This window comes from Capricornis sumatraensis, chromosome 1, assembly GCF_032405125.1.
Source record: "Capricornis sumatraensis isolate serow.1 chromosome 1, serow.2, whole genome shotgun sequence".
Taxonomy (NCBI): Eukaryota; Metazoa; Chordata; class Mammalia; order Artiodactyla; family Bovidae; genus Capricornis; species Capricornis sumatraensis.
Genome location: NC_091069.1, coordinates 172864615 through 172881734, shown reverse-complemented (window position 1 = coordinate 172881734; position 17120 = coordinate 172864615). Strand labels below are relative to the sequence as shown.

Below are 17120 nucleotides of genomic sequence, written 5' to 3'. Positions count from 1 at the left end.
CCCAAGCTGTGGATTTTCCTACCCAGTTTGGAGAAGACATTAGAGCTTGGTGGTTGAGGGCACCAGCTTTGAGGCAAGACTGAAGTTTGAACCTACCTCTGTTACCTCTCTCTGTTCCAGTTTCCTCTAGTCTTAGTTTCCTCATCTGATATGCAGCTAATAATCCTACCCCTTGTATCAGGATTAAATTTGATTGCATAAGCAAAAGCCCAAAATATTAGTGACTTAAACAATAAAAAGTTAATTTCTTCCTTGGTGGCTCAGTGGTAAAGAACCCGCCTGCCAATGCAGGAGATGCCAGAGAGTTGGGTTTGGTCTCTGGGTTAGGAAGATCCCCTGGAAGAGGAAATGGAAACCCAATATTCTTGCCTGGAAAATTCCATGGACAGAGGAGCCTGATGGGCTACACAGTCTGTGGGGTCACAGAGAGTCAGACATGACTGAGCAACTGAGCAGGCACACATACAGGTATAAATCTGGGGCTAGACAGACCAGAACTAGTGTGGTGGCTCTGCTCCATTAATTCCTCAGGAACCCAAGCTCCGTCCCACTCACTAAGAATGTCATCTCTTTCCTTATGGTCCAAGATGGCAGCCATCACATTTGCTTTCCAGGTAACAGAGTGGAGGAAGAAATGAAGAAAAGAGCAAAGATGTTCCCAAGCTGTTTTCAAGTAGGTTCCTGAGAGCCATCATGTGACACTTCTGTTTATATTCTGTCCACCAGAACCGAGTCACATGTCCATGTCCATCTGTAAGAGAGGATGACAATTAGTGACTTTATTCTGGATAGCTAAGTATTGATACATGAGCAAAAATTCTATGACCATGAGAGAAAGGGAGAATAGACATTGGGAGGTAGCTGGTAACCTCTACCTCACCCATTTAGAGAGTTGTGGAAGGAAGGAAGTGGGGTGATGTATCCTAACTCCTTTCAGGGTACCTGGTAGAGCTCACTAAGTGGTCAGTTTTACCACCTTTATGCTGTTCGGAGACAGAAGAGAATCTCAAAGGAAGGAATAGAGGCCTTTCTCTATGAGAGGCCCTTTTAGGATGTGGAAGTATAATGCTGGGGACCTGAAGCTACCAGAAGTCAGAAACCCATGCCCTCTCCTTTAATTGCTGGCACTTTCCTCTCCCTCACTGCAGGAGCAGATCTGGTGATTAATGAAGTGATGTGGTGGGACCATGGAGTGTATTACTGCACCATTGAGGCCCCAGGGGACACGTCAGGAGACCCAGATAAGGAAGTGAAGCTCATCGTCCTGCGTAAGTGCTCTTGGAGATTTCTATTTGGCCACCCCCACTGGGACACTTTTACATAAAGGAAAAAAAAAAAAAAAAAAAAACAGAAACAAGGAAACCTAGGTTTATTGTGGTTGGTAGCCAGCCTCTGAAGTTACCTTACCAAAGCTAAATTTTTAATTCTGCATGTATGTTGCTCAACCTTACCCTATAGGTCAAGAGCTGTGTAGATCAGACCTTTAGCATGTTACAAGCTAAAGCATGCCCCTGCAGATTTAGTTCGACCCTTGCTTGGCTTGCCCCCTGCAGACTGGCTGACCGTGATCTTCATCGTCCTGGGAGCCCTCCTCCTGCTCCTGCTGATTGGAGTGTGCTGGTGCCAGTGTTGCCCCCAGTACTGCTGCTGCTACCTCCGCTGTCCCTGCTGCCCCGACCGCTGCTGCTGCCCCCAGGAAGGTGAGAGGGGACAGATGAGCAGTGGGATGGGGGGGAGGGAAGCCGAGTGCCCCAGACATACCAGTTTCACATGACCACGTCAAAACCTTGCATTCTCCCAGTTTCTTCTCCATGCCCTTCTCATCACAGGCTCAGAGGTCTCTGGGCTCAGTTCAGAAAATTATGCTTAGGGAAGCCATAGCCAGGCAGGAAGACTTATGCTTGTTCACCTTCTAGACTGCCTAAGGCCCCCTTCAGATGGGTCTGCCCACTGGTGTCCTTTCCTCAGCAGCCCTGATAGGCCTGTGGTCCAGTATTTGCCCCCACCTCTGACCTTGCTTGGACATAAGGTGGCTGGAGGGAGTGGTTTGCATGGAACAGTGAGAGAGAAGGCCAGAATTCCTAGAGATTGCTTGAAAAGAACAGATCAGAAGAGAGAGAGGTGTTGGAGCAGGGCTCCTCAAACTTAAGAATCTCCCAGAGGGCTTGATAAAACTTGGTTGCCGGCTCTGTCTTTGGAGTTTCTGATTTAATCAGTCTTGGGTGGGCCTGAGGATTTTTATTTCTCAGAAGTTCACACTGCTGGTCTGGGGGCCACACTTTGAGAGTCTCTGTTTTAGACAAAGGAAAGAGAAGGCAGAAGATCTTGCTCTAACAGTGATCTTTCTTTGGGCTTGAATTTGGCCTTTTATTAAAACAGAATTGTGACATGCCCTAAAACATTTGTTGAAGACAAAAGAAGAAAATTTATTCCACAAAGATCTTTTCTTATTGAATGGATGGAACAGAATCAGCAGCTTTAAAGGAAGGATTTTTTTGTGTTTTAAAGTAGCATTTCCTTTTCCTGGTGGTATAAGTAAAGTATTACCTTGTAGAAAATCTGAGAAATTCAGGAAAATGAAAAAAACTGATCTGAGCACCCAGATATAACCACTGTTATCATTTTGGTCCATTTGAAGGATATTAAAAGAAACCCAGAAATTGGCTTTTAAGATAGAAACAAAACCTAATCTGTAATGTCAAGGAGTTCAATGGTCTGAGTCTGGTTTCAGGCCTGTGTTCTGAGGTTGCTGTCTTACAGGAAAAGAGAACTAACTTTTATTGGATGTCTGTTGTGTGGGGCCTTTGCATATATTTCCCTTTTGAATCCTTACAACCCTAGAAGGCAGGTATCATTGTTATTTAACAATGAGGAGACTGAAGGTCAGAGGAGTCACACAAAGTAAGTAGCAGAAACAATGCAGTGTTGCATTCGTTCTCATCTGACTTACAGTATGTGAATTTCCCACAACAGAGGCTGCCACAACCTCAGTCTGTGTAGATAGCTATGGGATTGGCTGAGATGCCAATAGGTTCCTTCAAGAGATGAGAAACAGCAGAGAACTCGATATTGGGCCATGGAGTTCCTTGCCTTTCTATCCCTCCTCTGGGAAGGAGGCCATGTAGGAGTCACTGCTCTCAGTGCTGTAATACGCAGACTGAGATGAGGGAAACTCTCCCAGGACAGTTTCTCAGAATCCCTAAGCCTGTGGGGCACTCAAAACAGGCAGGGGCTAGGGACACAGTCAGCACCAGCGATAAATGTGTCCACTGTCCGTAAGCTGATTAACAGGTTCTGGGAGAAAGTGGTTTCTCCCAAGTGGTTAGATTTCATTTAGAAGAACTGGTGAGATAAGGAAATGTGGGCCACAAAGAAAGATCCTTGAACTTGAGCAGATGAGGTCACTTTCAAAGTGAGTCACCTGGGGAGTCTGTCCTGAGAAATTTGGTGACAAGAGGAGATTACATGGAGGGGGCAGGACTTGTCAAGTTAAGCTCTTGGATGGGGAAGAGGGTGGATGTGATCGTGGTTTTGTTTTGTTTTGTTTTAAAATAAGGTAACCCTAAGCAAAGCTATGGTTTTTCCTGTGATCATGTATAGATGTGTGAGTTGGATTGTGAAGAAAGCTGAGCACTGAAGAATTGATGCTTTTGAACTGTGGTGTTGGAGAAGACTCTTGAGAGTCCCTTGGACTGCTAGGAGATCCAACCAGTCCATCCTAAAGGAAGGCAGTCCTGGGTGTTCTTTGGAAGGACTGATGCTGAAGCTGAAAATCCAATACTTTGGCCACCTCATGGGAAGAGTTGACTCATTGGAAAAGACCCTGATGCTAGGAGGGATTGGGGGCAGGAGGAGAAGGGGATGACAGAGGATGAGATGGCTGGATGGCATCACTGACTCGATGGACATGAGTTTGAGTAAACTCTGGGAGTTGGTGATGGACAGGGAGGCCTGGTGTGCTGCGATTCATAGGGTCGCAAAGAGTTGGACACGACTGAGCGACTGAACTGAAGCATACTTGTAGATGGAGAACCAAGGCCAGTAGAAAGAAAGAGAAAGGAAGCATTGTGAAGTGAGGCAGTGACTGAGGAGGGATGGAATCAGTGGGAGTGACATCAGGCTTATCTTTCACTGTAAGAGAGGGAGTAGGAGTGACATCAGGACTACCTTTCACGGTAAGAGAGAGAAAGAGAAGGAAGCCTGCCCTCTGGAGAGAGAGAGGAAGTTAACGCAAGGAATATGATTAAAGTGTAAGGGAAGAAGCTGGGGGAGTGAGTTGACACCAGCCTGTCTCAATTTCAGCAGATCAAAATTCTAGACACAAAAGGCAGCTTTGAGAACGACGTCAGTGATTCTTGAGCTTCTGTGACCACAGCCCACCCCCACAACCTGCTCCCCCTTTCCAGTGAGAAGACCAGGGAGGAGTAAAACAAAAATGACACCAACGTTTAGTAACCCCACTTCAGCTGAGGGAAGTGGGGCCTAGACAGAGATTTCCACAGTTACATACAGCTTGTTAGTGGTAAGCCTTGGACTAGTCCTAGGTCTCTTGATTCCATGTCCAGGACTGGTTCCTCTTCCTTAACAAAGACATGTCATCAGCTGAAAGTTCATACTGAGGGGAAGGCATCAGAAGTGGGGAATGTTTAAACTGCCGCTCTGGAGGAGGGAAGCAGGGTTGCTGAATCAGTCAAGGAGATCTACACATATTGGAAAAAGGGCAATTTGAGGTTGGTTGCCTGACAGTGGAGCCATCATGGGCCCAGGAAGCATGGACTGGTTGTTCCCAAAAGCTGAAATAGAAAGGGTTCAAGGGGTGTGAGATTCTAGGACGCTTCTGAGGATGTCCCTGAAAGGACTGCCAGTCAAATCAGTATACTATGTATACTGCCAGTATATATAAAAAAAGAAAAAGGACTGTATGACCTATGGGTCAGGGAGGGCGAAGAACACTCTGTAAGAGTGGAGAGGGGGTGGGAAGGAATGGAAAGAAGTTGGAGGTCCTCAGGGTGATTCAGGCACCATGGGTGATTCATGCAGAAGATCCTGGCTGCAGGTCTCTGGTAGAAGGGAGGTGTTGAGTGTTATTTCTGTCACAAAGGGTGATCTTAAAGCACATGCCCCGGGTTTTCCTCAGAAATGAAAATGATTATGCTTTTGATGATTTAGTCTCCAAATGTGTACTTTTTGTCTTCTATGGGATCTAAGGTGAAAGTAGTGACTTATGTTGACCATTTGTTGTAACAACATGAGCCACGACCCATTGAATATTTGCCAGTATTAGGCATTTCAGTTATTACCTCATTTAACTGCAACAGCTTTATGAAATAGGTATTATTATCCCTGGGGCTTCCCTGGTGGCTCAGATAGTAAAGAATCTGCCTGCAGTGCAAGAGACCTGAGTTCGATCACTGGGTCACGAGGATCCCCTGGAGGAGGAAATGGCAACCCACTCCAGTATTCTTGCCTAGAGATTTCCATAGACAGAGTTGCCTGTCTGGCTACAGTCCATGGGGTCACAAATCAGTCAGACATGACTGAGTGGCTAACACTTTCACTTCACTACTTATTATCCCCAGCTCAGAAATGAGGATGTTGAGCTAACATACTGTGGAGACTCAATCGAAATTACACAGCTAATACATGCTGGGATTCCAGTTGAAGTCCCTGTGACTCTTAATGCCTGCGTTTATGGAAACCTATCCTTGAGGACCATAATTCTCAGAACGTTGTTGAGAGTTGTTGAGAATCCACAATAGTCAACTCCAACTCCTGCCTTAAAGTCAAGGAGCTTGTTGAAAACATGGATTTTCTCACATTATATTTGACTGAAGGCCAGTCTGGGAGTGGGATCCAGGAGTCTGTATATTTAACTATCTCATTACAGGTGACCAAGACAGATTTTACACCACTGAGGTTCAGAGATAACTTATTAGGAGTCATTTAAGGCTTTGTTAATTTCTCCATGTTTCTTATTCTATTGCTTGATTCGCCATTAGGTGAGCAACAGAAAGCCAGATAGTCTAGACTTCCCCATTGAGCTTTTTTTTTTAGGGACAGGAGGGCAAGGTAGAAGCTCAGAGACTATATTTTTTCACCCCAGTGCATTAGGGAAGGGAGGGATCCTAGAATAAGGTGGTGGCAGTTAAGAAGGAAGCAGGTGGGTTAATCTTGGGAATGTGTGAAAATTTGACCGGAAGCCTGATGGAAGATCCAGAAAAGTCTCTAGGAAGTCATCTCTGCAAAGGGTCCCATTAATTAAGAAGTAATTTGGAGAGCAAGAAGAGAAGCCCAACTCTCCTTTTCCCTCCTATTGAATTGGAGGTGCTGAAAAAGGAAGTGGCCCAAAGAGGGAACAGTACCATCGGGAGGAGATCAAGATTCAGTTAAGAGGGGTAGGGGGCAGCGAAGGTTGTTCCCAATGGGATCAGATGTCCTGAGGCCCTGGAAGCAAGATTAGTCTGGAGTGAGTTTTGAAAGGTGTGGTGCTGAGGAGAGAAAAATAATGTGAGAAGGTACTGCTGGGAAAGGGTTTTTTTTTTTTTTTTTTTTTTGCTTTATCACATAAAGGAGTCTGGGGACTCCGCAGTTTGGCAGAAAGAGTAGAGGCTTGACAGACAGACACAGGGTCACACACTGCCTCTACTGGTCGGTCACCAGCTGTGGGACATTGGGCTGGAAAGGTAACCTCTCTAACTTTCTCATCTGATGCTCACATTTAAGAGATTTCTCTGAGGATTAGTTAACTCATGTAAAGTGACTGGCTCATATTAAGGAGGGCATTGTATGTGCTGAAGGTGGCATGTTATATGGAATTGGGGGAGGCACGTGTTAGCAAGAGGAAGAGGAAAGTGCTGAGTAGGTGAACTTGTCTTCAGAGGGTCTGTTGTGCTGTCCTCAGGCATGAAGGTGTGTCAGGTGGGTGAGCTGCTCTAAGCTTGTATCTGACTTCCTCCAGGCTGGGCTGTGACTCACCATCAGGGCCAGAGCTCCACAAAAGTCTGGGGGCTTGGCTACAACCACTTCTTGTTGTGTTGGAAGTTGGTTTTATACTGGAACCATTGAATAGCCTTCCAGATGACCCTTATCTGCTGGCCTCAGCAAATCCCCCACCCTATGCTGGGTCCAGAATGCCTGTCTTTTGCCTCCTCGTACTATGGTAAGAGGAAGCTCTGGCAGAGCTCTGTAGCTTTAGGGGCATTCAGAAGGTTGGAGAACCCAGGAAGAGGTGAGAGTACCATGCTGGGGGCCTGAAGCAGGCACTTCCTGCACTTAAGCACACAAGTGGATAGACCTGGGACTGTTCTACATGCATGTATACACAGGGACCTTGGGAGACGTGTGCACTCAGTCACAGAATCACATGAGCAAAACAACTAAATGCATTTGTTTTTAATTTGTATGTGCTGTGGGTTGTCTGCTTCAGATCAGCTGCAGAGGGGACTGGAGAAACATTTCTATGGACTCTTGGGCTGCTTTTTTTAATACTATTTTCTTTGCCCTGAAAGGAAATGGTATTTCCCTTCTCTCTTCTCTGCCTCTACCCCACCCATTAGAGATTCCCCTTACTTAGGGAAAACCCCAACATTTAATAAAGTGAGGAGAAGCATAGAAAGGATCTACTTCAGGTTTTTGCATTCTCTGCCTTCTTCCCCGTGGTTTTCTCCCACCCAGGGCTGGCATTACCAGCTGGAAACATTCATCAGTCCCTTTTCCTTTACCAGTAATTCTGCCCATTGACCTCAGCATCTGTGTCCTTTTCTTCCACTCTGAGCAGGTGATCCTCCCAAGAAGCCCCTGACTCACCACCTCCTGAAGCCCTTTGCATCTGTGCCTTCTATATTTGGTCTATAGCCTGAGATTTCACTGCCTGCTAAGATCTACATTTCTACCTATACATCTTGGGTGACCTTGGAAATTGGCAGGACGATGAAATGATTCCAAGACTAGGAAGTCAAGTTTCAGGAGGATATTTCCTAGGGTGCAGGTCCTGCAGTCTTTCCAGGGAATTTATTCCCAGAGTTCTGACAGAGGAACAGTGGATTCACTACTTCCCTTAACTCTTCCACCCATATAAGAGAGGACACAGAAAACTTCAAGGAGAGAAAGTGGCCTCTTGGCAAGGCTGCTGGGTGGAGAGAAGTGAAGTGGGACATGTGGGCCTTGCCCTGGCTCAGGGTCTGCGTTTCTCCCTTTTCCCCTGCAGCCCTGGCCCGCCACCGCTACATGAAGCAGGCTCAGGCCCTAGGCTCTCAGATGATGGAAAAACCCCTGTCCTGGGGGGCGGACAGGAGCTCCCAGTTTTCATCTTATCCAATGAACCCACTGCTGCAGCGAGGTAAACCCTGCCAGAGATTTGGGGTGGGAGAGGGTAAAGGGCAAGGGTAGGAGCATGGGCTGCATCAGGGCCTTCATGACCAAACGGTGGGCATCTTTGTGATGGAGGACGGGAAGGTGTAGATTCATGCTAAATAAGGCGGCACTTGGGGGCCCTGATTCTGAGGAGTGTGTTTTGGACGAGCAGTTCTGCATGTTCTTATTCTTGTTTTCACTCAGATTTGTCCCTGCGATCCAGCCTCCCCGAGGTGCCAGTGACCCAGGCAATCGCTCACCCTCCCATCCCCAGTGGTGTCCTAGAGTATTTGGAGAAGGAGCTGCGGAACCTCAACCCAGCCCAGCCTCTGCCGCCTGACCTCCAGGCCATATCTGGCCACCCCTGCAGCATCCTGTCCTCCCTGGGCTCTGAGGTTGTGGAACGCAGAGTCATCCACCTGCCTCCCCTGGTCAGAGACCTGCCAGCTTCGCGGAGGACCAGCAGCTCCTCCCGCCAGCAGTGGCTCCCTGCACCGCCATCTCCCCCCAGACCCTGGGATCTGAGGGAGGGGAGAAGGCAGCGCCGCTACTCTGATTTCCACCAGGAGCTCCGGGATCCTGAGGCTCAGTGCTGGGAGCTGGAGCAAAGGGAGCTGGACCGACTGCGGCGTGGGAGGCACCGCGGCTCCAGGCATCGCTGGTCACCCAGGCCCTGGTCAGACAGGGACAGCCTCAGCGACGGCGACGGCCCCTCATCCAGTGAGGCCCACTGGCGGCCCCACCGCCCCACTCTCCGGAGCCGGAGCCGCTACCCAGAGAGAGATCCCCGCAGGCCCAGCCCCAGGGAAAGCGCTCAGGGGCACCCGAGGCGCAGGCCCCGCAGCTACTCCCCTCCCCTGCCCTCTGGCCTTAGTTCCTGGAGCTCCGAGGAGGAGAAGGAGAGGCAGCCCCAGAGTTGGGAGACCCGCCGCCATCGTCGCTCGTGCTCCCCAAACTGGCCTGAGGAGAAGCCACCCAGCTACCGCTCGCTGGATGTCAGCTCAGGCAAGAATGGCAAGAAAAAAGGGAGTGTGAAGAGGCGCTTGGTGAGCCTGGGGCTTCCTGCTGAGGGTCGGGAGTGGGCAGTGAGGACTCTTCATCCAGGCTGACGCAGGCCACCTCATATGCCTCCATGGAGGGTCCCGGTCCCTGTTTTGCACTGCTCGCCCTCTGGGCTCCGTGAGACACCTCTTGTAGAGTTGGAAGGAACTGTGAGCGCTCAGGGCAAGCTTGATGCTTCAGGAGGGGCTTCTCGCCCCCAGCCTGGCTCCACCCCTCATCACGGTTCCCTGAGGCCAGCCGGGCAGGGTCCCCCGTTTCACAGGGAGGAAACCAGGCTCAAAATAATTAAGTACCTTGTGAATAGTGGAGCTAGGACTCCAGGGCAGGTCTTCAGGCTGCCTTGCTTTACTTAGCAACAATTTCCATTCCCCAAATTAGAACAGTGGGCCTGACAGGGTGCAAGGGCCTGTTGTATTTGAGGATGCAGCCCTTGGAGACCCCTCTGGAAAGTATCATTACAATGATTTAGAAACAGACCCAAAACGAAACAAAAAAACCTGATGTCCCAAATATGGGTCAAACTTTAGGATTCTGTGAACAGGCAAGGTGCCAATGTCAGAGCCTGAAAGGGGCACGAAAGGAAACAGGCTTTTTAGTGCCTCTGAATATAGACCCTTTTCCACTGTAAGGTGTGACTTTAAAAAGTCATTTTATAATTAATATACCTCAGTGATAGTATTCCTTCTATGTTGTCTCTTTGCAAGTTATGCTGGTTGTTGCTCAAAAATATTCATGAGTTGCCTTCAGAACCAACTTACAAGCTACCCACAAAAATCTATTTCTTTATTCATTCAAAATCCTTTTTCTGTTTTGTTTCTGCTGAGATAAAAGGATATGGAGCAGGTTGTGAGGGAGGTTCTCAGAGTAGAGGGATAATAGAGGAACAAGAATTTTAATCTCTCATGCACTTTGATACAACTCTCATTTGGAAATGCAGGTTCTGCTGTGCCTTGTTTTAAAATCAGTCATCTGTGTAGTGTGTGCGAAGAAACAGGCACCTTGTGAGCGCCTCAGTGCTGGTCTCTCTAGGGAAGAACCTTGGTAAAAGAGTGATTTGTGAGGAAGATAGTGAAGGCCTGCAGGCATTTCTGAAATAATCGATGGCAATTATATTCTCACAGATGTCCCATGAGAGAGGCAAAGAGTAATAATGAAACTTATGAAACTAAGTGGCACTGAGCTATGGACATTTATGCAGTGTTTCATTTAATCCTGTCAACACCCTGTTCATTTACAGTGGATACAACTCTTCCATGTTACCAGTAAGAAAATTACATCCTGAAAGAAAATACAAAATCAAACAGAGTCAAGACAATCACTGTTACTTTGGTCATATGGTTACTAGATGGTCTCTTATCTTCACTGTAACAGAGAAAAAATTAAAAGCCACCTTCAAACCCAAATCCTATTTTCTTCTAAGTTAAAGAAGAAATTTAAATTTTCCTTTATTTTCTTCTAAATTATATAGTTTCTTGTAAGTGAAAGAAGGGTGAAGTGAGGTATCAGTTATGTTCTGGATATTGGGATAAGCCATTTCTAAGTCTTATTTCACTTAATCCTTGCAACCGCCCTGTGAGGCTTAGTGAGGTTAAGTAACATGCTCAAGGTCACACAGCCAAGAGGGAGTGAAACCAAAATTTGAACAAAGCCCTTTAACTCTGAAGCCTGTGCTCTTTTCAATTCATGCTGCCTAATTAGAAGAAAATCTGTGGGGCAATGTTTTCTTGTGACTTTTATTTCTTCCTCATTTTCTGAAAGTATTATAGCCTCCTTTATAGTACACCTTTCATCAGGGTGTACACAGAATCATTCTGTCATAAGCAAACCAGATTTTCAATTGTAAAGTTGCTTGTGAGAGGAAAAGTCCACTCAAGATCATTCTAAAGGCCTTCATTATTTTGGATTTCGCTGAGCTTGTCTCCAAAAGAGTTTTCACTTCAATTTATCACATTCAACTGTTCACTCATATCCTGAATGACCAGAGGCCCAGGACCAAAGCTTGATTTAGAAGGGTGATTGGTTTGGAGGGCACCGTGTTTTGTTTGTAACTTGAATTTTGAATGCCTTTGTTGTTGTTGTTATTTAGTAAGTTGTATCCAACTCTTTTGTGACTCCATGGACTATAGCCCACCAGGCTCTTTTATCCATGGGATTTCCCAGGCAAGAGTACTGGAATGGGTTGCCATTTCCTTCTCTAGGGGATCTTCCTCAACCAGGGATTGAATCTGTGTCCCCTACATTAGCAGGTGGGTTCTTTACTTCTGAGCTACCAGGGAAAGCCCCTTGAATGCCTTTAATGGGGCCAAAATTTCATTCTTTGCTTCTCTCCTTGATGGGGCTGGAGGCTTTCAAAACACCTAATTTTTAAAGTCTTTGGAGCTTGCAGCTAATTTTAGAAGTTATAATATATTTGGGCCACTAGATGGTGATCTTTAATTATATATAACTTGAAGTTTCTCTACTCAGGTTGATAAAATGTATCACTATTTTCTTAAGATTTTCTGAAAAAGATTTATTTATGGCCATGCTGGCTCTCGGTTCTTGTGCCGGGCTTTCTCCAGTTGCAGTGAGCAGGTGCTGCTCTCTATTGCAGTGCATGGGCTTCCCGTGGGTTCTCTTATTGTGCAGCACTGGCTCTAGGATACACGGGCTCAGTAGTTGCAGCACGTGGGTGGGCTCTAGAACACAGGCTCAGTAATAGTGGTTTACTTGCCCTGTGGCATGTGGGATCATCCCAGACCAGGGATTGAACCCTCATCCCCTGCATTGGCAGGTGGCTTCTCAACCACTGGGCCACCGGGAAAGCCCTCGGGCTTTCAGCAGGTGCAACTTTGCCATAGCTTTTTACAAAATACTTATTAAGAATATTAAATATTCAGATGCTCTAGTGGCTGATTTTCCTGATACCTGGTCCCCAGGCTGGGGAGCCTGACATGGGGCTCAGAACACTCACTCCTATGGAAGAACTTCTGCAATATAACTATTCTCCAGTTTGTGGATCACTCACCCAGGGGGATACAGGATTTGATTATATTGCAGGTCTGCACCTCCTACCTGTCTCACGTAGTTCTTTATGTGTTTGGTTCCAGGAGGTATTTTCTTATAGGTTTCAGTTTTTGGTTTTTTTTTTTTTCTTATCGATGGTTATTCTGGAAATAGTTGTAATTTTGGTGTGCTAATGAGAGGAGGTGAACTCAGGGCCTTTCTACTCTGCCAGTTTGGCCACTCTCTCCCATCCCACATCATTTTGATTAGAAACCATGTCCCCTAAAACTTTCTTGATAAAATGGAAACATAAAAAATTTTTGAAGCAACATGAATGTAGTACATACATGTACATTTTGAACACTATGTTTTGAGACAGATACCTTGCCATTCCAACAAGAAAGGTCACATTCATTGATGACAGCTGTAGATATTCAAAACTAGAATAAAAATAATCTCCAGTACATAGAGAAATATGAGAAATGAAAACCATGCTCTTTGAAGCCCTCGTAGCACAAGATGAAAAAACCAAAAGATCAAGTGGAATAACTTCTGAAGAAAAGTCACTGAATGTGGTCAGTAAGAGGTAATTAGTGATCTGAAAAAGTAACTTCAGAGAAATACCATGGTATGAAACTGAACTTTTTAGGCAGGGTTGAGAACAAATGGTTCAGGAGAATATAATTAGAGAAAAGAAAACTGGGTCATGTCTTCATGAACGAATGATAGAGAGAGGTGCTGATGAATGAACAGGGTATCTTTTTTTCAAGAGATTTAAAGATGTCAAAAATCAGTAAGAGGCAGAGTGAATGAGAAGTTTTCAGAAGTTTAAGGTGGTTGAGGGAGGCTCAGAAAGGTAGGAAAAGCAAGAAACCCAAAGCCAGGGGGAGAAACTGGCTTCACGAAGAGCCAAGAAGTAATGTTTTAGATTCAGAGTTGCTGTCCCAGTAGCCACCACTCACTGAGGATTTGCACCTGAATCAAGCCCACTTGTGTATTGTATACATAGACAATAGAGCACAGCTGACTGGATTTTTGTGTTCTTATATTTCCCAGGAGAGAGAGAGCTCCCATAGTGGAAGGAGTGTGGTCATTTAGTCACCGGGCACAACTCTGCTTCTGTGGCGACTTCTCAGCTCCTGTGTGTCAGCAGCAGCATCTAAATTTCCAGTTGGCTTGAGATGGACACCGCAAGTTTGTATCTAACATCTTTGGCTTAGATTCTGAGAATCAGATGGAAGAATTTTATAAACAAAGTTTGAAGAGTTAATCACTGTTGTTTTAACCTTGGTACACACTGCATATTCAGGTAGTCAGACTTGTAATGAATCCTAACTGGGATGTGATCCCTCAGGAACTTAGTAACCTGAGTCTTCAACTGGGTCACATTGCTCAGAACTGCGGCCATTTTCAAGGTGAGAACTCAGGAATCTTTAAGAGGAAATCAAACATGTCTCAGAGCAATAAATCTATGGAGCACTATAGGGAAATTTCCATGGAACCTTGTTTCCCTCGATAGCATATCTAGAGGATCCCTTCATGTTATGAGTCCACTTTACTGCCCCCAAGACTGGTCCTGAGTGCCTTTGAGGGTTCACGCAGAGATGGCACAGAAAATGTTCTAGCAATGTGCCCTCTCACAGGCTATTTATTGCAAGTGTACAAAGTCACAGAGAAGCACTTTTGCGCCAGTTTTATTCCTTTCCTTTGTTTTCGTCTTGCTTTTTTCTTTTTTTTTTGCCTGTATCTGTATATATATTTTTTATATAGTGTGTATCCATTAAAATCACTTTAAATGCTTTTGGGGAATAGCACAGTACATAAATAAGAAGTGAAAGGTACTGGCTTGAGGATTCTGTCCTAGACATCTATTTTGATGCATTTGAAATTAAGCCTTCCCCGACTAAGGCTCAGAGAAGAGCCAGACCAACCCGATAGTTGTGGAGCCACCTTTCTCTTGGCACCATTTAGCCTTGTGGGGTGGGGATTTCCCAAGTAAAGGCATCCAGACAGGTTTTGCCACTCGGTGCCCCAGGAGGCAGGATCTGTGCCTCTCTGTAACAGGCCCTACATCTCTCTTTTTCCTTATCCCCCTCTGGTGTCTTCATGAATCCATTTGTGCTTCATGTAGAGAGTCTCTCCTCCAGCAGACCATAAGGAGATGTCCTAAGATGAAGTGTGTGTGAATACATGTGTGTTCCTCAACAGTATCTTTATATGTATGGCCTTAAGCTCATTTTAGATCCTTTTGTATTGACATCTATTTTTTCTCCATCCATTTTTCTGTTAATTACATATTGGAGAAAACTGGTTAAATGCCTGCACTGGGCAAATGTTTCTTTGAGATTATTTTAATATCCATAATGTAACTGAGTCTAAATTGGCAAAATAGAAAAAAATTAAATTTTTAATAGATAATTCAGTAACTGAGAGACTTCTGGTCCGGACAAGCTGACATAGACCTCTTTTCCTCTGTTCCTCCTCACTAAACACAACTTTATAAATCCTAGAAATGTTGCAAGAGACAAACAAGAAATCTGAAGAGTGCTAAGAAGAAAGTGAGCTGGTTTGGGAACCCAGGACCAGATGACAACACAGAGGCAGGGCATCTTGCATCCCGCAACCAGCAGAAGGCAGCCACCCAGACCTGGTCTTTTCTGACTTCCCATCTGGCAACAGACGGTAGTCTAGTAGCTTGTTCTTTCCCCTGGATCTAGTGGAAGCCCCTCTAGGGAAGAGGGACCTACTGGGAGTCCTGTCAAAAATAAGTGACCAGGGGAAGCATTCTCCTTCCCTGCTGAATCAGATTCCTCTTTTCTATGGAGAGATGCTGATGTGGATGGGAGGACCCAGTAAGCAGGTGGCCCAACTGGAGAAACCTTAATTGACCCCAAGGGCCGGAGACTTTCCTCCTCTGCCCAGAGATATGAGGGCTCTCTGGTGGAACCAGGAGAAAGAACCTGTCTCAGCTAGTAGCCTTGTAGCTAGCAGCTGGGTCCAAGAAATCACTTTATTCTCCTCCCTGCCCAGAGAAACCTGGGTAGCTGGAGGTGGGGCGAGGGTTACTGACTGAAGACTTTCCCCACCCCCCTCCCTCATCAAGAGGTATCTTGGCAACCCAGCTGGAGGAAATTTCAACCCTCAGGCAGTCACAAAGTCTCTGAAAATTAAACAATTAGTGGAATCAGCCCACAAAAGTAGGCTAAGACTCATGTTAAACCTAAATAGAGTAACTTCCTGTGAAATATTTAGAACTCAGATTTTCATAACATTATGGACAAAATGTCCAGGATATAAATCAAGAAACAAGAAAAATCACAACTTGAATGAATGCCAACACCAAGATGACTCAGATGTTGTAATTAGTCTGATAAGAATTTAAAGTCAGGCATTATAGAAATGCTACAATAATCAATTACAAATTTACTAAATACAAGTATAAAAAATCACAGAAAAGAAGTTATGCAAAAAAAGCAAATGGAAATTACAGAACTGAAAAATAGAAATTTAAGACTTACTAGATGGGCTCACAGTAGAGTGGAGATGATGAATCAGTGAACATGAGGACAAAACAACAGAATTCACCCAATATGAATAATAGAAAAGAGATTGGGAAAAAGTGACCAGAGCCTCAGGGACCTGTGGACTAATAACAAAATATCCAACATTCATATCATTGGAGTCCAAGAAAGCAGAGGTAAAAGAAAGAAGAATGAATAAACATTTGAAGAAACAATGACTGAAAACTTGCCAAATTTGATGAAAAACATCAACATAGAGATTCAAGAAACTCTAAACAGGATAAATCCCAAGAATCCATGTCAATACACATCATAATTAAACTTTTGAAAACTAAAGAAAAAAAACCTTGAAAGCAGCCAGAGAAAAACAATGAAGTCCCTGTAGGGAAACACCATATGAACAGATTTCTCATGTGAGATCATGAAAAAGGAAATGTCAAAATATTTTTTAAGTGCTGAATGAAAAGAACTATTGACTCATAATTTTGTATCTGGCAAACCAGTTTTTAGAAATGGGAAAATAAAAACATTCACAGATGAAAACTAAAAAGTTTTGTGACTAGCAGATAAATCCTGGAAAGACTGGATAGAAGTTCTTGAAACAGAAAGAAAAGGATAAAAGGAAACTTAAGCATCAGAAAGCAAAAGAAAAAATAGGTTAGAAATATGAGTCCATACAATAGACATTCTTTTGAGTATTAGATAGTATTATAATTTGTTTCAGTCATAAAATATGATTTATAAAACCTCAAAGGGGAAAAAAAAATCTCGCAAAAGAAATGGGAGTTATACAGTGAGTTAACAAAAATAGGAAAAGGTGAGGAAGGTAAAGAAGCCTAACTGGAAGTGAGGTTTCTATACTTCCTTTTAAGTAGTAAACAGTGTGATACCAAGTACAGAGTTAGAAGTAGTATCCAGAGCAACCATATGAAAACTACAAAGAGATGAACTCAAAAGTGCTATAAATAAATCAACATGAAATCTGAAAACATGTTCAAGTAACCTGCAGAAAGGTAAGAAAGAGAATAAACAGCAACGACATCCAAAAGAAACAAGTAGGAAATAATAAAATCCTAAAGTGCTAACTAACATAATTGCCTTTGTTGTAAACTGTCTAAATATGCCAATCAAAAGACAGATTAGCAGAGCAGATTAAAATATTAAAAATAAATCCAACTATATGTTCCATATAAGAAATTC

The 17120-nt window shown here is 44.6% G+C and overlaps 1 protein-coding gene across 1 annotated transcript in view; it reads left to right on the top strand.

The window, feature by feature from the left end:
• ILDR1 (immunoglobulin like domain containing receptor 1) overlaps positions 1 to 13497 on the top strand; it is a 31775-nt gene extending 18278 nt beyond the window's left edge. The window contains exons 4-8 of the mRNA XM_068984628.1: positions 1149 to 1268; positions 1554 to 1700; positions 8207 to 8338; positions 8557 to 9398; positions 13456 to 13497. Coding sequence (XP_068840729.1) covers positions 1149 to 1268; positions 1554 to 1700; positions 8207 to 8338; positions 8557 to 9398; positions 13456 to 13497 — 1283 coding nt within the window. The remainder of the gene's footprint in view (positions 1 to 1148; positions 1269 to 1553; positions 1701 to 8206; positions 8339 to 8556; positions 9399 to 13455) is intronic.
• Positions 13498 to 17120: the final 3623 nt, after the last annotated feature.